At 53.1% G+C, this 23244-nt stretch overlaps 1 protein-coding gene across 9 annotated transcripts in view; it reads right to left on the bottom strand.

Annotated features, from left to right (window-relative positions):
- The window catches only part of RAB11FIP3 (RAB11 family interacting protein 3), an 86961-nt gene that overhangs the window by 4690 nt on the left and 59027 nt on the right, over positions 1 to 23244 (bottom strand). For 7 of the 9 annotated variants that reach the window (XM_064725465.1, XM_064725464.1, XM_064725467.1 and 4 more), the window contains 7 exons: positions 17594 to 17767; positions 13435 to 13569; positions 9981 to 10016; positions 6845 to 6938; positions 5385 to 5488; positions 3132 to 3272; positions 2240 to 2321 (listed from right to left, as the gene is read on the bottom strand). In XM_064725465.1, the coding sequence (XP_064581535.1) occupies positions 2240 to 2321; positions 3132 to 3272; positions 5385 to 5488; positions 6845 to 6938; positions 9981 to 10016; positions 13435 to 13569; positions 17594 to 17767 (766 nt within the window). The remainder of the gene's footprint in view (positions 1 to 2239; positions 2322 to 3131; positions 3273 to 5384; positions 5489 to 6844; positions 6939 to 9980; positions 10017 to 13434; positions 13570 to 17593; positions 17768 to 23244) is intronic. The other 2 variants (XM_064725466.1, XM_064725473.1) reach the window with 1 other exon arrangement.

Here is a 23244-nt window from a genome sequence, read left to right on the forward strand (position 1 = left end):
TTGAGGGCTGATCCAAGAAGGAATAGAGCAGTTCAAGCTGGGATGTAAAACACACAGGCCAGCTCTGTTCCCTTCTCCTCCCCAGAGCCTTGGCTGAATGTTTGGGATGCAGGTGAAGATGCCAACAGCCCCCAGAGCAGCACCTTCTGCTGTCACCAGCTTTTCCTGCTTCTCACTCCACCCCACCATCACGGATTCTGGAGGTGCACAAGGAGCTGGGAGGGGACACAGCTGGGACAGCTGATCCCAAAACTCAAAATGGATATTTAATACTAAATGACAACATGTTCATCAATACAAACTGGGGGAAGAATGAGAAAAAGGAGGTGTTTGCAGTGATGGCATTTGTCTTCCCAAGTCACTGTTGGGCTCCCTGCTTGATGATGGAGCCCTGATTTCCAGGAGATGCCTGAACACCTGTCTGCCTTGGGAAAAAGTTAATTAACTCTTTATTTTCTTTGCCTCTGTGGGCAGCTTTTGCTTTACTTAATAAACTGTCTTTTCCCCCAACCCACAAGTTTTACCATTGTTGCCCTTCCAAATCTCCCTGGGCTCACAGGTCCCAGCCCCATGGGAAAGGTTTTGGCTTTCAGAACTCCACAAATGGCACAGGAGCCCTGCAGTGCTGGTGATGGATGGCCCCTGGCACACAGGGCTGAGGAGCAGCTCATGGGGGAGCTCCAGATGCTGGCTCTGGGCTGGAACCCTGGCTGTGGGAATTTCAGATTTCTGTGCTGCCAGGCACTGACCCCCAGAGAACACTGCACTGACCTGAGGCTGTGGAGAAGCTTCCAGAATGGAATGGCAGAACTGGGATTGTGGGTGTGGAGTTTGAACAGAAGTGTGTGATAAAACAGGGTGAAAACTCAGAGTTTAAGGGTTTAGAATATAGCAATATTTATAAAGCAAGATGGAGGTTTTAGGGCAGAGGCTGCTCCTTCTTCTTCACCGTTGTCTCCATGGGTTTGGGTGGTTTTGTGTAATTGCATAAAAAGTCCACATTGCAGGCATGAGTGGTTGGTTATTGGGTTAAAAGTAAAAATAATTAAGGTGTCATTTTTTAATTGGACAGTTTATCCTTAAAAGGCCTTGTAGAGAGAGAGATGGGGCTCCATTTTTAGTTTGTTAAAGTGAAGTGCTGCAGAACTCACAGTTTGTGAGACTGTGACAGAGATAAGAACTAATAAAGATCTGAGCCCCAACAAGAAATACCTTCTTGTGATTTAATCCTGGCCCTGGCAGAAAAAAGCAAAGACTCCACAGCTCAGGGGTGTCCTGCTCCATGGAGCAGCACCAAGCAGGAAAGGCAACAGTGACAACAAAATCCTGATTTCTGGGCACTGGACAGGAGAGCAGCTCATCAGCCAGGCTGCTCCTGGGCAGGGAGGGGCAGTGAGAGCAGCTCCTGCTCCTCCTTCACCCATTCATGTGGAGGAAAGGAGAATGGCTCTGCATGATCAAAACCAACTTCCCATGGCTGGGAATTCACCCTCAGAGCCACTGGGGCTTTCCTGTCCCCAGCCTCAGCTGTGCTCACCAGGCCCTGGCAGATGAAAACCACATCAGGAGGATGGAGCTGCAGAGCTCTCCCGTGGGATTAAACATGGATAAAAGGCCCTTCAGCTGGGAGAGGAGGTTTGATCTCAGTTCAGTTTTAACTTTAATTCTGCCCCAAGCTTGGCAGAGACAAAATGCAGCCCCTGCTCCAGGTGTCCCACCTGTAACCCACCCCATCCCTGAAGGTGAGGCTCCTGCCCAGCCCAAGGAGCCTTGGGAAGCCCCAGCCCTGCAGGGCCTTGGATTCTGAGCAGGGGGACATGACAGGGGCTGGGAGGTGACACAGATCTTTGGAAACTCAACTGACAAATCCCAGGACACAGAGATAGAGCATCCCTGCTCCTCCTCCTGCCCTGCACTGGACTGGCCACAGGGATGGGGACAGGGATGGGGACAAGCTTCCACAAGAGGGCACGAGTCCCCTCCTGAGCAGGCACTGCCACAGGGATTTATCAGGGGTTTATTCCCAGCTTCCAGGCTGAACAGTGGGAGACTGCAAGGATAACTGTGTGGGATAGTGCTGTCCAACGTGGGGACTGGAAAATGGAAGGAAATGGTTTGTTACATTAAATGGAACTTGTGTTCATGAAAATTCATCCCAAAGCCAGAATTTCACCCCAAAACCAGAATTTCACCCCAAAACCAGCATTTCATCCCCAAACCAGGCACCCTGTGGCCTCACCTCCTCAAGCCTCTCGATGTTGGCTCTCAGGCAGGGGACACAGGACCTCAGCTCGCTGTTCTCATCATCCAGCTGCTGCAGCCTGCAGAGGGAACGGGTGTGAGACTCATCCCAGCATCCCACACAGGGAGAAAACCTCCCCAGGAGTATGAAAGCAAAGGGAAGGCAGCAGGGATTCATCTGTTCAAGGCAAACCCTGAGATGTTTCTGCTGCCAGGGGGAAGAGAGGGGCATCTACAGAACCCTGACATCCACCAGCTCCAGGGCTATTCTTTGTTCCAAGGGTTTTTCTGTCCCTGCACAAGCCTCAGCAGCAGAGACAACAGAATGGGGTCAGAGAGGGCTTTGGGTTTGCATTCCCAGGGAAAACCCCACTGTCTTCACCTCCCATGGACTGCAAGGGATGAACAACAGCAAAACACTCTGGGGAAGATGGGAAAGCCCTGTTAAATACCTGACACCCCTCCCACCCCACTTCTGCCTTTGGAATGCACCAGGCAGCACAGAGCACCCTGCCTGGGACACTCTGCCTCTTTCCCAGCTGTTTGCCTGTTTCCATCAAGGTGCAAAACATCTGGGCATCAAAAGTACCCCAAGGGGTGATTTATAGGAAGCAGCATTAACAAATCATTAACAAATCCCCTCTTCATCCCCTCACTGCAGGACAGGCATGTGGATAAAGGGTGGGAGTTAAAATGCATCAGAGCAGCTCAAATAAAGAACCCAAGATTAGGTCTGTGGGCCAAAGGTGGAAATAACCAAAACTCAGGTTTGTGGTGATTTTAGTCACACTTTGAATCAATCAAACTCTCTGCCTGCCTCCCTGTGTGACCCAAGGCTGCCTGGGCACAGATCCTGGGCTGGCTGCAGGAGAGCTGCCCCCCAGCCCCACCTGGCCTGCAGGTTCTCGATCTCGATGCTCTTCTCCCTCTCCATTTTGCTGAGCAGCTCCCTCTGCTTCTTGATCTCCTCCAGCAGGGTCTGGTCAGCCCTCAGCTCCTGCTCCTTCAGCTGCTCCTCGAGTGCATTTGCTCTGCAGAGAGGACAAAGAGGGGATTAAACTGCCCTGAGGAGCAGCTGCCATCCCAAGGCAGGGACCAGACTCCCCTCCCAGCCCCTCTCCCACCCTCAGGTGAACTGGGAGCAGCAGATGGTAAAACAGAGCAAGCTTCCAGGGAAAACACAGCAATGACCATCTCAAACAGCTCCACTGCATCCCAGCAGATGCAGCAGGAGAAGCAGCACCTCTTCCATCACAGCCACCACCAGGTCATGTGTCTTAAGGAACACAAGCATGCTATTCAATTTCCAGCCTGGGAAAGAAGTCTATTTTTAATTATTTTTAAATGTCTTCTATGCATTAGAATTATTTCCAAGTGCAGCCACACACATACACATCTCTTCATGGGAATCTCAGAGTCACTGAGGTTGCAAAAGACCTTTAAGAGCTTCTAAGCCAAACACAAATCCCAGGGTTTGTGGTTGCACCTGCAGTAGCCATGGCAGAGAAATCCTCCTTCAGCTGTTTCCAGCAGGAAGTGGTCTCATTGCTCAGCCTCAGTCCCTCTTATTTTCACTCTCTTGTGATGCCAACAAAAACCAGGGGATCTGCAGGTCACCCTTGCCTGTGTGTCAGCAGAACTGCAGATCACAGAATCCCAGAAGGGTTTGGGCTAGGAGGGACCTTAAAGCCCACCCAGTGCCACCCCTGCCATGGCAGGGACACCTCCCACTGTCCCAGGCTGCTCCCAGCCCTGCCCAGCCTGGCCTTGGGCACTGCCAGGGATCCAGGGTGGGCACCCTGTGCCAGGGCCTGCCCACCCTCCCAGGGAACAATTCCCAATTCCCAATATCCCATCCATCCCTGCCCTCTGGCAGTGGGAGCCATTCCCTGTGTCCTGTCCCTCCATGCCTTGTCCCCAGTCCCTCTGCAGCTCTCCTGGAGCCCCTTCAGGCCCTGGCAGGGGCTCTGAGGTGTCCCTGGAGCTTCTCCTCTCCAGGTGAGCACCCCCAGCTCTGCCAGCCTGGCTCCAGGCTCTGTCCAACCTGGCCATGAGCAGGGATGGGGCTGGAGCTGGAATTTCTGCAGTGGCTTTGCCCAGGAGAAGGTTTATTCCAGGAGAAGGCTTTTCCCAGCTGATCCCACCCTCCCCAGCACCCAGCTCACCCAGAGCCAGCTGACACTTCCAGGCCAAGCTGCTGAAGTGAAAACATTTCCCTCACTCTCAAGTTTATCAGGGCTTAGGGAAACCTTTGTTTGAGTGGCTCAGTTCCCTGACAGGACTGTTACTTAACAGAATTACAGCCCTATAGATAAACTCTGCTGGCTTTATCTGCCCAGGGTAGAGCTATGCTGGGAGAGAGGAGCCTGGCAGATTAGCACACACAGGGATTACATCATGTGGGATCCAAAGGGCTGCACCCTGGCCTGGATCCAGCAGGAGGCAAGCTTTGGAGCTCCAGGGACCATTTGGGGCAGGAAAATATATTAAACATAAATATGATATGATATAAATATAGCCATGATATAAGTATAACCATGATATAAATATAACCATGATATAACTATAACAATGACATAACTATAACTATAAATGTTTTTTAAAAAATCAAGACCCAGAGTTCCAGAGACTTTTTGGGAGGGACACATGGAGCAGGGAAGCACATTAAAAAAAAACAAATCAAAAGACAAACAACAATAACAACAAAACCCCACCCTGAGTGGGAAGGGAGCCACAAGGATCATGGATTCCAACTCCCAGCCCTGCACAGACCCCCAACAATCCCACCCTGGGCATCCCTGAGAGCATTGTCCCAACACTCCTGGAGCTCTGGCAGCCTCAGGGCTGTGCCCATTCCCTGGGGAGCCTGGGCAGTGCCAGCACCCTCTGGGGATGAACCTTTCCTGATCTCCACCCTGACCCTCCCTGATACAGCTCCAGCAATTAAAAGCCCCATGTAAAAACCACCAAAAGCCAAGTCCTGGAGCTCTGGAGAACTTAAGCCCATACAATATAAAACCTCCATGTTGCTGTGCCCTGTTCCCAGCTGGGAGGGAGTCAATCTCCCTGGAAAGGGCTGTGGGTGGGATTTGGGAAGGGAGCTGAGGCAGGAGGAGGGGAGAGGCCCCAGGGGAGGCTCTCACCTGTGCACCAGCTGCAGGTTCTCCTGCCGGAGGCGGCTGTGCTGCTCCCCGTTGGCAGCCGTGTCCTTCTCCAGCTCCGTCACCCGCTTCTCCAGGAACACCACCTGCAGCAGGGCCAGGGATCAGCCTCTGGGGAACCCCAAACCCAGAGCAGCCCCCCACAGCATCCCCAAACAAGCAGGGCTCCCACTGGAACTGGGCAGTTGTGCCTTGTGTATCAGCATCCCTTTAAAACATCCTTTTCCATCTGTTTTCCCAGGTTCTGATGGCTCCTGTGAACCAGTCTGGGGTCAAACACTTCACTCTTTCCTTTCTTCAACCCCTTCCTGATGGCATCTTAAAAGGAATCCAGAGGGAAAGATCCTGGTGGATCCCCAGAGCTCCATGTGCAGCCCTGAGGCTGGATAACTCCCCACTGCCTGGAACAGGATGGAAACCCTGAATTTACAGATGGAGGGATCAATGACAGCTGGTGGGGAAGGAAAAGAGTTGTGGATTTTCTCCCTGTACCTCCACAGGGTTTATTCCAGCTGTATTTGCATTTAATTCATTCAAATTCCATATAAAACAATCCTGGGGGAGAAGAAATGAGGAGCATGCCTGGAAAAGCCAAACCCTGGCTCTGGGAGAAGGGCAGGAGACATGGGAGTGTTAAAGAGGCCATGCAGACACACAAGGCCTTTCCCAGCAGTGCCTTTTCCATCAAAGGTTTCCCAAGTCAAATGCCTTAAGGAACCCAACTATTTTATTCAACTTCCCCTTGGAAAAAAATGTTGATTTTTATTTATTTTTTTAAAGATTTTCCCTGCATTATAATTATTTCTGAGTGCAGCTACACACATACACATTTCTCTTCCACACCAAGCTCCTCAGGACATTCATATTCCAGAGCTAAAAAGCTATTTCCAAGGAGTTTCAGGACTTCAGTAGACATCTACACAATCTTAGCTTCTTTTCCCTGTTTTTTAACTAGGAATACTCAAAATCTTTCTTGTGCTCCCATCTTATCCTACAACTCTTTTCTTGTAATACCTCAGGAAAACCCATCAGCATCAGCACAAAACCAACCCTACCCTGACAGCATGAGCAGAGTGTGACAGCACGAGCAGAGTGTGCCAAGGAGAGGAAGTTTCTCTTTCACATTGGGTGGGTTGCCTCAGAAAAGCAGAACATCTTCTTGTGTGAAGGAGAAGTGAAAATGCTGCCTGTGAACGGCCCATTCCTCCTCCCAGCACTCTGGGGGAAGCCACAGCCCCTGGAGAAGATGCAGTGTCACCTCCTGACCCTGCAGAGCTGCTCTGCTCCTCCATCCCCTCCATGGGGAGGGCTCATCTGAAGGGAGGAGCTTCACCCTGATCCTGCCTGGGAGCCCTGCAGGGTCCCACAGACCTTACCCTAGAACCTCTTCCTCTCAACATTTCAGCAAAGCTCAGGGCACCAGCGCGGGGAGGAGGCCCCACCTTGTCGGTGATGTCCTCGTCGGTGCACTCCAGGCTCTCCCGGTAGGATTCCTCCATCACCCCCACGGCCAGCGAGCTCGTCTGGTGCAGCTGCCTGAAACAGAGACAAACCACCCCGACCCACAGCAGCAGCGGCATCAGCCCCAGCACCGGCACCATGGCGACACCCGGTGACAGCGGCCGGGCCCGCCGCCACCTCCCGCCCTCCTCAGCCTCTCCAGAGGATCCGCTCTCTCCGAGTGCTGCTGTCCCCTCACCACGGAGCCGGCCCGGGAAATCCAGCGCTCCAACGTGGACACAGGGCCGGGACTTCACACCGCGATCATCGATTGCTCTTTGGAATGGGGAGAGATAAGAGCTCCCTCTTCCCACTTTCCTTCTCTAGCCCAGCCCCAAGGCCGTGCATTATCCAGCACAGGCCAGAGTACTGCCAGGGCTGATAAGGCTGGGAAGAAGTGGGGTGCAAGGGGAGGGAGGGGGGCAAACCCCCCTGAGGCCGCTGTGATCCCCCCAGCCCAGTTAATGAGCTAATCATTAACGAGGCCTCGTGACAGCGGTGTCCCAGCTTTGTGACAAACTAAAGAGCACTCTGGGAAGGGCTTGCTTGGTGTCCCCAGCTTTGTGACAAACTAAAGGACACTCTGGAGAGGCTGCTCAGTGTCCCCAGCTTTGTGACAAGGAGGGGGAACCAAGCAACCCCTTCCCAGAGTGCCCTTTAGCTTGTCACAAAGACGAGGACACCCTGAGGAGGGGCTGGTTGGTGTCCCAGCCCTGTGACAAACTAAAGGACACCCTGGGAAGAGATTGCTTGGTGTCCCAGCTTTGTGACAAACTAAAGAGCACTCTGGGAAGGGCTTGCTTGGTGTCCCCAGCTTTGTGACAAACCAAAGGACACCTTGGAGAGGGGCTGCTCGGTGTCCCCAGCTTTGTGACAAACTAAAGGACACACTGGAGAGGCTGCTTGGTGTCCCAGCTTTGTGACAAGGAGGGGGAACCAAGCAACCCCTTCCCAGAGTGCCCTTTAGCTTGTCACAAAGCCAGGGACACCCCGAGGAGGGGCTGCTCGGTGTCCCCAGCCCTGTGACAAACTAAAGGACACCCTAGGAAGAGATTGCTTGGTGTCCCAGCTTTGTGACAAACCAAAGGACACCCTGAGGAGGGGCTGCTCGGTGTCCCCAGCTTTGTGACAAACTAAGGCTGCTCCCTCAGCATGGCTGCCCTGGAGAGGGGGTGTGTTCCAGCCTGGCACCCCAGGCAGCAGAAGAACACTCTGCTCTCCTGCTTTGAGCAGATGATGGATGACAAAACCCCAGAGGTCTCTTTAAAACTCTGTTTTTCCCAGGAATTTGTACCATTGGCTCTTGAAATCCTCCCACTACACAGTGTGTTCATGCCAGGACTCACTAAGCACAACTGGCATTTACCAAGAGACCACAGCCTGATTTTACATCCTCGCCCTCAGTTTATATTTAGATTTTAAAGTCTCAGGCACATTTGTCATTTAAATGGTGCCAAGCACAACAGGGCTTAAGCAGCTGAGATTTCTTGGCACGAGCAGAACCTGGATAAGAAAAACGAGGAAAGAGCCCTTACCAAAATAAAATCAATTTTCTAAAAGCAAATGTTTTGGGATTATTCACTAATTACAGTATCTGCAACAAAGGATTTGCTTTGGGCTGAGCTTAAGGGTCTGGCTGGGCAAAACCTTGTTATCTCCCTCCTTATCACAAACCAAACCTGACTGCTCTTGAATTAACTAATATTTACACAAGCCCACACATTGCTGCCTCAGAAAAGCAAAGGGCCAGGAGGGCTCAATCCCCCATAAGATAGGGTATCTCTGTTCCCAAAAGTTTAACTCAAATCCTCCCAAAATTATCAGTGCTAGGCACGGGACAAAAACGAGTCCTAAAACAGGAAACCTGGGACAGGCTGCTCCCCTCAGCCCTCCTTCCTGCCAGTGTTTTTCACAAAGCTCTAGAAAGCAAGATGAGTGGATGTAGGAAATGTAATATCAAGGATCTGCTTCCTTTCCAGGAGGGGAACCATGCCAGGGGAGATTGCTGAGTGCAGGAAAAATGGAGAAGGGAAAGGTGTGAGAGCACAGTGGGAGGAAGAGGTGCAGGGAAGCTGCTTGGTCAGCACAGGGAGCAGAGAGAGCGTCAGGAACAGCAACATTCCCAAACTGAGCTGCCTGCTCCTCCACAGTGTCCCTGTCCTGCTGGGAAACCAGCAAGGAGAAATGCAACAAGTGCAGAGGGAAACCTCCCTCCTGAGCGTGGCAGAGGCAGAACAGCGAGGTAAGAGTCAGTTTATCCTTCAAATCAGGATGGCATGGGAACAGGAGGGATGGGGGAGCTGGGAGAGGAGGAAAGGTGAGCACCAGGTGACACTGAGAGGGGAGGGAAGGACCCTGTGCTCCAGAAATCCACAGCAAACTGCCCAGATATATCCAATATCCCTGGAGGGTCACAATGCCCACACAGAAAAGGTGACTGACATCACACAAGGTGGTTGTGCAGGACAGAAGCAGCACAGCATTAAACCTGGGCTTAAACCAGGGTTAAACCAGGGTTAAACATTCAACCAGAGCTATCTGCAGCCCACCCAGGTGTCCCAGAGCCCCTGACTGAGCAAGGGGAGCTGCTCCCACAAAGCCAAGTGCTGAGGGGGATATGGACTGAAGTAAAAGAGGACCAAGAGCTGTCTGAGGGATTTTGGGGGTGCTGTAGAATCCCTCCAGGTGTGGGTACTGACTGGTCTGGTCCTGCAGAACTCTACAGACATGGTGATACTGGGAGGGATCCCAGACTGGGACATATCCCAGAGGAATATGTCCTTCTAGAGACTCCTTCCCTGCTCCATGAGCTCCCTGCTATGGCCCTGGCAGGACAGAGTGTGAGGAAAAGCCCCCCCCCATTTTTCCTCAAGGAATAAGGTTGCCAGCAGCCTCCAGCTGTGTGCACAAGTGAGAAACCCCCATTCCAGAAAAAAGATCCCAGAATTAAACCCACTTTTCCCCAGCACTATGGAATATATCCAGAAATACAACCCTCCAAGCTTATTTTGAGTTTTCCTTCCATGGAGCCGGCAGCTCACACGGATCAAGCAAACAACAACAGGAGTATGAGCTTACCTTGCCACCTTCTTGCTGGAAAGTCTTTTATTGGGACTGCAAAATGAAGAAAAAACAGGAAAGAGTTAGAAAAGCTGACAGTGGAGAGCCAGGGAAACAGGAAACTGCATGGACTCCGGGGCACATCCTCTGCTCTGGCAGGGAGCCCTTGGCATGCACCCCCAAACCCCTGGGAAGGGCAGGAGAGGGGCCACTCCTGTGCTGGAGAACAAGGAATAACAAAGCACATGGAATAATGCTGGAGGAGAGCTCGCTGCCCCCTGCCACGCTCTGCTCTCCTGCTGATCCCTGCCTGAAAACCGATCCCCAAGGAAAGAGCTAAGAATAGCAGGGAGCCTGGGGGGGCTGCAGCCCGGTGCTGATGGCACACTGAGCCACATGTCCTGCACCCCAGGGCACCCCAGGCCACCCTCAGAGCTCCCCTGCACTGGGCACCAATGGCACATCCGTCCTTCTGCCATGATCCCGCTGATCAATCCATCCTTCTGCCCTTCCACAGCCACCATGCCACTGCTGGGCTCTGGGTCACCAGGAAATGCTGCCTGCTCCTGGCCTGCTCTTTTTTGCCTTGGGTTGAGGGGGCACGCTTTGCTCAGCCTTGCTGTTATAATCCTGGAGAACAGTCTCAGCAAGATGCAACCAATCGTGATAGGCCTTCAGTTATTAATGTCCTTCAAACGTTCCGGTTTTGTAGATTTAGGAATCAAAACACTTCTGCACCCCCTCACCATGTCCGGGATCTCCCCAGATGTTAACCATAAGTTGAAGAGCTCAGCAGTCTGGGAATACCCGGGATCCATCTTCCTGATGTCCCCAAGAGTAATCCCATCTGGACCTGGAGCTGAGCCCTTGCTTTAGGAGCTGTTGGTGCTGTCCCTGTCTGGATTTTGAGCATGGCACTGCTGCAGTGGCTGGGGAGGGGATGAGCTCTCTCTCCTTGTCAGGGATAACTGACAGGGATCACTCCTTGGATCCATGGCTGAGCCAGCTGGTCCATGCCACAGCGGTCAGGGATCAGTGTCACCGCAGGACGAGCAGCCAAGGGCTGTGTCACCGTGTCCCACCTGCAGGGGACAGGCTGCAGGCTCTTCCTGCTGAGAAGAACCAGCCTTTTCCACAAGCAGCTCCTTGCTGAGATGCTCCTTCCAGTCTTCTGGTGCTGGGGAAGTGGACAGGCCTTGGATCTCACTCCTCATCTTCCACCCACGCTGGTGTCACGAGATGCCACCGGGCCACACCAAATCCTCACTCAGCTCCAATCCAAGAAGCAGCAGCTGCATTCCCTGGTGCTTAGCTCAGTTTTAGGAAAAAATAACAAATAAAATCCTCTGGAAGTCCACTCCTGCCTGGAGCTGCAACACGAGTTCTTCGAAGGAGGGATTAAAAATAGCTTAGGACAATTTGCTTTGTAAAGCAACCCCCAAACCTGACTGGGGGCTGTTGTCAGGGTGACCAGCCCTGGGTCAAAGTGCATCCTCAAATCCCAGACTTCCAGGGAGCACAAGAGCTGCTGCTGGCTGGGCTTCAAGGCTGCTCGGCGCCCAAGGGGAGGAGGTCAGGCCCTGGTGTTTGCCAGGGATTGTAAGGAATGGCCCCAGCACTGGGGGGAAAATATTTTCCTCTGGAAAAATCTCCTGGGGAAGCCATGGCACCTGCAGTGTCCAAAGGCTGAGACAGCAGCAAGGGCACTGGAACAAAACAGAGGCACAAAGCACTTCATGCCAAGCTCCTGGAGGAGTCTTGCCTGCTTTCCCAGGCTGCACCCCAATGCTGGGAGCAAGCTCCCCAGTTTGTTCCAAGGACAAAACACTGTCTGTGTGCCCGCAGTTCTTATGAGTGAGGCTGTTCTGGGGTGCTCTGGGCTTCATCCCAGCTGCCAGAATCCCCTGGAGGAGGTGTCTTCAGGCTTGTCCCTGATTTTGGTCCAGTTCCTGCTGCTCCAGGATTTGTCCCCTCTCTGAGGGCCTCAGGTCAGTGGTGATGCAGGGAGGAGCAGCAGGTCCTGCATGTCCCACACACTGCACAGGACACCTCCCATCCACAGCACACAAACAGGGGCACTGCCCCTTCCACACAGGCCCTTGGAATGTATTCCCAGTAAATGTGTACTTGGTGAACCCTGAACACAGATGGGGGAATTGCACCTACTCACAGGGCAAATCAAAGCCTGTGGAATTCCCACCATGATCAAGGCACAGAGAAGCTCCACAGGAAATCCCACCCATCACAAGAGGCTCTGAGGTGTTAGCTCAGCTTTGCAGGTAGGTGTGGTGGAGAAAGCCTGAAATGGAATGGGGCTTCCAGGGAAAACCAGTGTTCTCCTAAATACCTGCATAACCTGAGACCCATCACTGACCCTCAGGGCCTCCAACAGCAAAGACAACTATTTAGCCAAGAAAAACAAAGGGAGAGACCTTTTTTCTCATTAAAAAGAATGAAATTCAAGCTCCTATTTGTTTTGCAGTTCTCCTCCCATAGACCAGGAGAGCTCCCAGATCACACTATCCCTGCAAAGGACAGGCAGAGACCAAGAACATGACAGAAACCAGGTCTGAATAGCCACAATACCCATGAAAAGAAAGATTTATCACCAATGCCACCATCCTTCCACCCAGAGGGCTGCAACCAGCTCTGAATGAACAAATCAACAGGCAGAAATCCCTCTCCACTTGTCAGACACCACATCCAGCTGCTGCCTGGGAGACCTCCAAAACTCCATCCAAAACCTCCTGATGTTCCTGGTGTCTGTCACATCTGCCCAGCCCATGGTGACACCGGGGTGGGCAGGCTGTGGGTGAAGCTGGGTGAGATGGGACTTTACTGATGCCTTCAGGTTGTTCCTGCAGCAGGAGGATGGGCAGTCCCTGCCCCTGCACACCACTCCCAGTCTTTCCTTGGTGACAGAAATACTGTGCATGGCTGTCACCCTGATTTTTAAAGATTTTCTAAGCCTTCTGATGTTTACATTCTTGTAACGAACTTTCTCACCCACTTTCTGTCAATAACTTACTGGTTTGCGTTCTTTTATAAAAGAAGAAGAATTTGATAGACTGTGAGTTTGTCCAGTGTCATTGGAGAGGTGGCACTTTCACCCTCCAACCCATTGGCACGAGTCAGAAAATCAACTCCCCTTTTCTCACCTTGGGAACAGCAGTGTGTGTGCTCGTGTTGTTTCGTGTCCTGCAGTGACACATGGGCAGCTCACTGCTCCCATGGAACCCCCCATGCACAGGCATGCAAAGGGCAGGGAATGCTCTCCTTGTCTGCACCACAGGCTCCTCCTGCTCACCCTCCACGAGCTCCCCACCACCTCAAACACCCGCAGAGCCTCCTGGCTGGGTGAAACTCATCCCCTCCCCACCAGCACACAGAGGGAAAAGCTGTGCCAGACAAGGAGAGCCTCCCCATGCAGAACATCCTTCCCAGGCTGGGATGGCCATGCACATCCAGTTACCTATTCATTTCAAGATCATTGAGGCGAGCAGAGAGATCCTCGAGGCGGTTGATTTGTTTGTGGCACTGGCTACAGTAAAACTCAAAAGCTTCATCTGCGAGAATGCTGTGCAGTTTGGCAGCGAGGGGATTGGTGCTAGAGAGATCACAAGGGTCATGTCAACAGCACAGAAGGCACAGGGAGCAGCTGCAGCCGTGGCTTCCACAAGCTGGGGATACCTCAAGGTAGGGGAATTGTTGGTGGGAGGTATGAAATTTGAATTAAAATCTCAGGGCAGGTTGGGTCGCCTCCCACCATGGTTTTCAAAGCCAAATTAAAACCAATGTGACATTGCTGATAATAATATATAAAACATTTCTAATTTATAACAATATGTAGCTAATTGATAATTTGTAATTGCTCAATAGAATTTAAATAGTTGATAATTAGCAACATTTCCATCACTCTCCTTCCAGAGACTCCCAGCAGCTGAGCTTGGCCCACATTTCCAAACCCCTGAGCCAATCTCAATCCCCAGGAGCCCAGGGCAGGTGAGGTAAGTGCTTCCCACAAACCCACACCACTGCAAAGTTTATTTTTCAGCAGGAGTTTTCAGGCAATCTGTCTCAGGAGGCTCCTGGTTTGCCTCAGTAAGTGCAGAATGAACTTGCACACTGCAGGACTGGGTGCTGTGGGCCAGGGCTGAATCTAAAGGGGATTTTAATGGATTTTAGGAAAAAGTTTTCCCCCCAGAGGGTGCTGGGCACAGCCCTGAGGCTGCCAGAGCTCCAGGAGTGTCTGGAGGATGCCCAGGGTGGGGCTGTTGGGGTCTGAGCAGGGCCAGGAGCTGCCCTGGATGATCCTGGTGGATCCATTCCCACCCAGGATATTGTGGGATTCCATGATCCTTTGGTCAGTGTCCCACTTTTCAATGGGATGCTTTAAAAGCAGAGCAGCTGTGCTGCTGCAGACCTGCCTTAGTAAAGCACAGAGACAGATTTTCACTGGACATTTTTCACTTTTAAGCCAAGATGAAATGGACAGGTGCACTAACACCTCACTCCTCCAAAGCACAGCCCAGCAGCAGTGCTGTGCTCCTGCAGGGAATGCCATTTGGGAAAGGGCCATGGGGTCTGTAGGGCTTTCACAGCTTGGGAAGCTGGGAGACACTTCCTCATGATTTGGGCAGGACAGAGAGGATTCTCAGCTGCAAATGGTTTGTGCTCATTTGGGGCCAGACTCCACAAACCCTTCCTGTGCTTCTGGAAGCCACGGATGTGAAACAAAGAAAGGTTAAATAGTGAAAAACCCAAGCAGTTCCATAAGAGAGACAGGTAAAGGTGTGAGCAAACACAAGCAAGATAAACCCAACAGGCATCAGGGAGGGGCAGTGAATCCTGGGATGCACAAACACACCAGAAACTCCTGGCCTGGGGCATCCTGAGGGTGCCCTGGCCCAGCCCCCAGCCCAGGGTCAGGCCTGGAGGCTGTGCTGTCTGCACAGTATTCCCCAGCCCCCTCAGACAGGCTGGACACCAGCAAATGCCAAATTATCATCTCTTCCTATTCCTGGAAAAAAAAAAATTCAATTGCAAACCATTCCCCTGCCCCTCAGGGCAGGTGTGGCCCTGGGATAACTTTCTCCCAGCAGCAGACAGGTTGGAGGCTCAGGGTTTGTGCAGGGAAGGGGTGACAGTGGCACCTGGGGGAAGGGATGTCCCTTTTCTGGGTGCTCTTGGGTGCATTCCCTTCCCAGGTGGGAACCCAAATTTAACCAGCATTAATCAACATGAGAAGAGCAGTGTGGAGGAGAAGCCTGAGGGCAGGCTGGCAGCTGCTGGGGTGTGTGCAGATCCTGCTGGCCCCAGGCTGCCCTGGCTCCCTGCCCCTGCAGTGGGTGAGAGCTCAGCCCTGGGCTGTCCCCACCCACTCCAGGATGCTGATGGGTCCCCTCCAGCTCAGCACATTCTGTGCTTGTACAACACAGAGCCTCCCTCCATCTCCTGGAGCAACATTTGTCTTCCCCAGGTCCTTCCTGGTGGCTGGGATGGGCTCAAGGAGCTTTTCCCTTTATTTCCCACTGAGAGCTGCAAAGAGGCTTTTCCTTCTGGATGGATATGCAAGGGAAGGCTCAAGAGGAGGGATCACAAAGAAGAATACAAGGACTGAGCAGGGAAGCACTGCACCCCACAGTGTTCCCTGAAGGCTCTTGGGGTTTGTCTTCATCTTCTGGAGTTGTGGCAGGAGAATTTCTAGAAATTATTCCCATTTAGACACTCTTGTAGCATGGAAAGGGGCTGTGGTGATGGGATGCTGTGCTTTGTATTCAAAATACAGCCAAAAAAAACCCATTCAGCCTGAACCAGGGACAGCCTGTGTCCCCCCCTCAGGTGTGTTTAAACACACTGGGGCTGCTCAGGCATGGAATGGTTTGGGTGGGAAAGGACATTAGAGCCCATCCCACCCCACCCCTGCCATGGGCAGGGACATTTTCCACTATCCCAGGTGGCTCCAAGCCCCATCCAACCTGGCCTTGGACATTTCAGGGATCCAGGGGCAGCCACAGCTTCCCAGGGCCTGCCCACCCTGCCAGGGGACAATTCCCAATTCCCAATATCCCATCCAGCCCTGCCCTCTGGCAGTGGGAGCCATTCCCTGTGTCACTTCCTACCCAAAGTCAGAAGAGCTGCACAGACTCAGGGAATGTTTAGGGCAGCATTTCACACACACAGCAATAATCCAAGGGGAGGCTAGGCCTGAGAGGCATGAGGAAATCCTTCAGCTCCAACAGCCCCACATTCCTGACTCCAGAGGCTTTGCAGGGTTTATCTGCAGCCTCCCTCCCCAGCAAGCCCCAGCAGAGAAGCTCCAGCACAAACCACCACAAGCTGTGTGGCCACGTGCCCAGGGAGCCCCTCCCAGCACAGGGAAGATGGGATAAGGTGTGGATCAGATCCAGAGACAGAGCAGAGCAGAGATGCTGCCCTGGCAGAGCAAGATTGGAACACTGGCAGCATGGGGAAACTGGGAGCCCTGGCCTGATGGTAAAGAAAAAGTTCAAGAGATTGAAAAGCTCCTTTAGCTGGGTATTTCCTTGCCAGGAGCCTTCTGGATGAGGCTGGCAGGAAAAATGAACACCAAGGCTGGGTTTTAATCAGAGTTCTTCCTGTGCCACAGCACCAGCACAGCCAGCCCCACATTCCTGCACTGAGTAAGGACAAGCAGGGATCAGAGACTGTGCAGGGTATCCCAGGGCTGGAGCACTGCTTTCCTAAAGGAAAAGCTGGGAATTCTTTACAGCAACTCTCCTGTTTGCCATTAACACCTCCAACATTGCTGCTGCACCAGCCAAAAAGAGATGAGCCCTGACCTGCTCTTCCCTGCCAACCCTGTGCACCCAGAATTGTCCAAACTCCATGAAGGGTTTGGGAAGCTGGGAAAAACAGGAAGATGGGAAAAAAAAGAAGTTTTGGGAAGTTTACATGGCTGCAGAAAGGCACAGATGTGTCACAGCAAAGAGAAAGAAGTATATTTTTGTCTTTAGCACAGGTGTGTGGCTGGCAGGGAATCCTGCCCTGTGCAGAGCTGTGCCTCCAATGCAGGAACACATTCCCAGTGTCACCTGTCATCCCAGGCACTTTGTGGGCTGCAGCACTGATGATATTCCAGCTTTTACTAATTTTCTTTAGACAGTAAGTATTGATAGGGTGTGAACCACCCCACCAGCTCCTCAGCCCATCCTGCTCAGGCTGGAAAATAAACTTTTTCCTGGTTTCAGACCCTAAGGCAAGGAGGAAATACTACAGCCTGCTTCCTGCTCTACATATCCCTGGAGAAGGAATGCTGCTGCAGCTCATGCAAATCCAACCAAACATTGCATCAAAGCCCAAAATAATAAAAGAGGAAAAAAAAAACATTGGAGTCATCCTGCAGGATCAGGGGTAAAGCTGCAGGTGGTTTTCTCTCCTGGAGGGTTCAGTGATGGAGAGTGTGACACTGGAAATGCAGACAGCTCTTCCACCTGCTGCTGGGTGTCACAGGACAGGCACTGAGGAGGAGAATTCCTCCTCCACTTCCAAACCTATTATCCCACTGGATCCAGAGTCTGCCAGGCTGGCAAATCCCAGGGAAACCCCAGTCCCAGAGAGCAGAGTGAAGCAGCACCAGGGCTGGGCATTACCTGGGAGAGAGGAAGGAGGAGCTGCCAAAGCTGCTTTCCCCATTACACAAAGGGTCTGGGAACAGGTCGGCCTCGTTGCCCTCCCCGTAATCCTCGAAATGCTCCTCCCCGCTGATGACGGTGACAATGGAGTGGCTGAGCTCGGAGCCCAGGGCCAGCTCGTGGGGGTGGGACCTGGGGGAACAGACAGACAGAGGTTAGACAGGGGCCACAGCAGCCTTTGCACTGCATTCAGGACATCCTCCCTCTGAGGATGGGGTTTGCACTTTGCAGGGGAGCGGTGGATTCTGTGAGAAGCTGCTGGAAGTTTCCCCCATGTCCAGAGAGCCCATCCCTGGAAGTTTCCCAGTTGAGAGAGCCATCCCTGGAATCTCCCCCATGCCGAGAATCCATCCCTGGAAGTTTCCCCATGTCCAGCAGAGCCCATCCCTGGAAGTTTCCCCATGTCAGAGAACCAGAAGTTCCATCCTCGGAATCAGTTTCCCCATGTCCAGAGAGCCCATCCCTGGAAGCTTCCCCCATGTCCAGCAGAGCCCATCCCTGGAAGTTTCCCCCATTCCAGCAGAGCCCATCCCTGGAAGTTTCCTCCTTGTCCAGCAGAGCCCATCCCTGGAAGTTTCCCCATATCCAGAGAGCCCATCCCTGGAAGTTTCCCCATTCCAGCAGAGCCCATCCCTGGAAGTTTCCCCCATTCCAGCAGAGCCCATCCCTGGAAGTTTCCCCCATGTCCAGAGAGCCCATCCCTGGAAGTTTCCCCCATTCCAGCAGAGCCCATCCCTGGTGGCTCCAAGATGGACCTGCTGCTGGCTGAGGTTGTGCCCCACCAGGATGGCACCTCTGGGATAACAGATTTGAGAGAGAAAACACAAAAAAGGGATGGGGCAGTGAACTGAGTGCAGGGAAGAGTGGGGTGAGGGCACTGGAGAGGAGCAGCTCTGCAGGGCAGGGCAGGACAGGGCCAAGAGCTGCTCCAGAGCTGAGACTGCCCTGAGATTCCTGGGGGGAAGCCCATGGGGAGGCAGCTGTGCCCCAGTAGCCCCAGGAGGGCAGGGAGGAGCAGAGATGCACCTGCAGCCCCTGCAGGAGCCCAGGCCTGGAGCAGGGGGTGCCTGAGAGGGGCTGTGAGCCCGTGGGAAGCTGTGCTGGGACAGGGACCTGCAGATCCATGGAGGCCACGCTGGAGCAGGGTCCTGGCTGGATCTGTGACCCTGTGGGGGACCCAGGCTGTGCCTGAAGGAGTGACCCCACAGCAGTGACACACGGGGCAGCAGCTCCTGGAGAACCCATGGGATGGACTCAGGCTGGAGAGGCTCAGGGAGAGCTGACTCCTGTGCAAGGGACCCACACTGGGGCAGGGGGGGACTGTGACTCCTCTCCCTGAGCAGTGGCTGGAACAACGTGTCATGAACTGACCACAACCCCCACTGCCATCTCCCTGTGCATTGGGGGAAGGCTGGGGAACTGGGGAGGAGGGATGATGGGAGGTGAATGCTTTTTTAAGGTCTGATTTTACTTCTCATTATCCTGCTCTGATTTTGTCAGTAATAAATTCAATTAATATCCCAAATTTGAGTCTGTTTTGCTCATGATGGTATTTGATGAGTGATTTCTCCCTGTCCTTATCTCAACTCATGAACCCTTTGTTATATTTTCTTTTCCTGCCCATCTCTGGAGGGCAGGGATGGAACAGCTTTGGTGGGTTCCTGGTGTCCAGCCAGGGCCAACCCACCCCACCAAGTGAGTGATGTGCCCATTTTGGCAGAGCAGGACAGGACAGAAACAGCCCAGGCACCGCTAGGAAGTTCATGGTGATTTTTTACCCCAATAAGCCAAGTTTTTCCACTGACAGCTGCAACTGGGGACACTCAGACTTACAGTAGGTTGGTGACAAGCCCTTGCTTGACTAAAATACCAATTTCTGTGACTGGCATGGCAGAGAAGGAGCTGGGCATGTCCCAGCCCCATCCCAAATGCTGGGAGTTCCACAGCAGCCCGTGCCAGGCTCACACTTGCTCGTTGCTGCCTAATCCTCTCAAGGCTTTAACCCCATAACCCTGGGGGATTGGTGCTGGGGAGGGGAGGGCTCAGGCAGCTGGGACAGACCCCCTGCAAGACAAAGGAGCCCCTTCCCTGCTCCTGCTGGGAACACACTGTGTGTGACAATGCTGCAGTGGGGAATGCTGCTCCACGTGTTTTTAACAGCAGAGCCAGGAGGCTGCAGCGTGTTAAAGTTCAGTGCAAACCCTGAACACACCCAGCCCAGCTCCTGGGATGTCCCTTGCTCCTGTGGGAACACAGCTCAGCACAGAAAAGCTCTGGAAGAGCCTTTCTTTCCATTGCATGGAGACACAGAACCCTGGAATGATTTGGGCTGGAAGGATCTTAAAGCTCATCCCATTCCACCCCTGCCATGTGCAGGGACACCTTCCACTGTCCCAGGCTGCCCCAAGCCCCATCCAACAGTGCCAGGGATCCAGGGGCAGCCACAGCTGCTCTGGGCACCCTGTGCCAGGGCCTGCCCACCAAGCCAAGCCCCCTTTCCTGCCCTATGGAAGTTTTCAAATTAAGCTGGAGAAAAGGCAGGAGGGATTTGCAACAAACAGGCTGTGAAAGCAGCCACAGGTCTGTGAGCCACAGCTCTGTGTTCTGGGGGCTTAACCATGCTCTGCTCTTCAAAATTCTAGGCTAAAAATCATAATAACATTGCTTTATTACAAAAATTTATATTGGCTATGTCCTTATCTCCATGCACTTGCTAGCAGAGGGAAATAGGATATGAGCAGATTGCTGGACTAAACCAGAAAGAAAAAAAGATTACAGATAAGCCATTTATGACAAAAAACCTGCTCTATCTGAAGGATTTGCCCTTATCCTGCTAATATAAACATGTCAACCCTCCAGATCTCTATTTAACCACAAATAAATCCAGCCCAGCTTGTGGGCATCTGCACAAACTCCTCCTGCCCTTGGAAGCACCAATATTCCACAGTGGGATCCACTGGAACCCATCCATCCCTGTGGTGAGTCAGACCTTCACCAAAAGCAGTGGAAATCACTCCAGGAATAGAAGCCAGGGGGTGGAATTGATAATTCAGAAGCAAAACCCAAGCCCAGAACTCTAAATTTGGGGTTGTGGTTTGATAAGCACTGTACAGAAGCAGATCTGATCAGGCACCTGGAAACCCTCAACCTGGGCAGTAAATTCTATTTCCTATTCCCATCTCGAGGCTCAGGCAGCTTCAGGATCCAGAGTCCAACTAATCTTCACTACACACAGCCTAAACAAGCTTTAAGCTCAAACCATTTCAGGTATGTTGAGCTCTGAGAGCTCCTGAGAAGTGATGCTGAAGCTCTGATTCAGCCCAGGACTGAGGGTACTGTACTCTGAGCACCAGAGGTTTCCTCCTGTGAGGTCTGATGGCACCAAAACCAGCCCTCAGCACTCCCACAGCTTCCCATTTCAAACCTTTCAAATCTATAAATCAAACCAAGTTTTTGGCTGCATGGAATTTGCACACATTGAACAATCTAGGAAAAGGCTTGGACAGGGCACACAAAGGACATTTGACCTTCCCAAGCCCACAGCTGGGGTAACAGGGAATCACAGAATGGTTTGGGTTGGAAGGATCTTAAAGAACATCCCATCCCACCCCTGCCATGGCAGGGACACCTCCCACTGTCCCAGGCTGCTCCCAGCCCTGCCCAGCCTGGCCTTGGGCACTGCCAGGGATCCAGGGTGGGCACCCTGTGCCAGGGCCTGCCCACCCTCACAGGGAACAATTCCCAATTCCCAATATCCCATCCATCCCTGCCCTCTGGCAGTGGGAGCCATTCCCTGTGTCCTGTCCCTCCATCCCTTGTCCCCAGTCCCTCTGCAGCTCTCCTGGAGCCCCTTCAGGCCCTGGCAGGGGCTCTGAGGTGTCCCTGGAGCTTCTCCTCTCCAGGTGAGCACGCCCAGCTCTCCCAGCCTGGCTCCAGAGGGGCTCCAGCCCTTGGAGCATCCCCGTGGCTTCCTCTGGACTCTCTCCAACAATCCCATCCTTCCTTGGCAAGCTGGACCAGGTGTCCCTCAGCAGGCGCTGCTCTCCATTCCCAGGCAGTCTGACCACAGCAGGTGAATCCTCTCCGTCCCGGCAGTCTGCCTACAGCGTGACCTCTCCAGTTCCCAGGCAGTCTGTACCTACAGGCAGGTGAATTCTCCTCCAGATTCTGACCTACAGGCAGTGATCTCTCCATTCCCGGCAGTTCTGGACCTACAGGCAGGTGAATCCTCTCCTTCTCCCAGGCAGTTCTGCCTACAGGCAGGTGAATCCTCTCCATGTCCCAGGCAGTTCTGACCTACAGGCAGGGTGTAGCATCTGCCTACCGGCCTTCCAGTCCCAGGCAGTTCTGTACCTACAGGCAGGTGATCCTCTCCAGTTCCCCAGAGTCTGACTACAGGCAGGTGAATCCTCTCCCCAGTTCCCCAGGCAGTTCTGTACCTACAGGCAGGTGAATCCTCTCTCCATTTCCCCAGGCAGTTCTGTACCTACAGGCAGGTGAATCCTCTCCCCCAGTTCCCCAGGCAGTTCTGTACCTACAGGCAGGTGAATCCTCTCCAGTTCCCCAGGCAGTTCTGTACCTACAGGCAGGTGAATCCTCTCCCCCATGTTCCCCAGGCAGTTCTGTACCTACAGGCAGGTGAATCCTCTCCCCCCTTTCCCCAGGCAGTTCTGTACCTACAGGCAGGTGAATCCTCTCCCCCAGTTCCCCAGGCAGTTCTGTACCTACAGGCAGGTGAATCCTCTCCCCTGTTTCCCCAGGCAGTTCTGTACCTACAGGCAGGCCTGCAGATTCCCCGGTTCTGCCTGGCAGGGAATCCTCTTTCCCCATTGACTCAGGCAGGTGAATCCTCTCCCCATTTCCCCAGGCAGTTCTGTACCTACAGGCAGGTGAATCCTCTCCATGTCCCCAGGCAGTTCTGTACCTACAGGCAGGTGAATCCTCTCCCCCTGTTCCCAGGCAGTTCTGTACCTACAGGCAGGTGAATCCTCTCCCCCTTTCCCCAGGCAGTTCTGTACCTACAGGCAGGTGAATCCTCTCCCCCAGTTCCCCAGGCAGTTCTGTACCTACAGGCAGGTGAATCCCAGGCAGGCTGCCTTCCCCAGCGGGCGGGAGCGCACGCAGGCTGCCATGGCCCTGCAGGGACCCCGTGCTGCTGGCAGGGAGCTCTCAGCTGATTATCTCCCAATTTAACTGTCACTGAGCTGGCCTGCTGCAGTGAGAAGAGCCCAGCTGGATAATCCCATTTCTGCTCTAATCCACAGCACCCTTTCAGCCCCAGCCTGGTGCTGCTCGCTGCCTCTCTGGTGTCCCCAGATGGGATTTTGGGGTGGGAGGGAAGCTTGGAGCTCCCAAAAAGCAGAGGTGTAAGCACTCCTTGGAGCACCAACCCTGGGTTTTGTGTTTTGGGACAAACCTCTTTCTGTATATTACAGACCTTAAGCAAAGATGACTCCAGAGGTTTTGGTGTAGATTGGTGTTCTTGGGGCACTAATCTGGCACTGGCACATGGACTGACATGTCCAGGATGGGGCTTGGACAAACCTGGTCTAGTGGAAGGTGTCCCTACCCATGGCAGAGGGTGGAATGAGATGAGCTTTAAGGTCCCT

This window comes from Zonotrichia leucophrys, chromosome 14, assembly GCF_028769735.1.
Source record: "Zonotrichia leucophrys gambelii isolate GWCS_2022_RI chromosome 14, RI_Zleu_2.0, whole genome shotgun sequence".
In the NCBI taxonomy this organism is placed as follows: Eukaryota; Metazoa; Chordata; class Aves; order Passeriformes; family Passerellidae; genus Zonotrichia; species Zonotrichia leucophrys.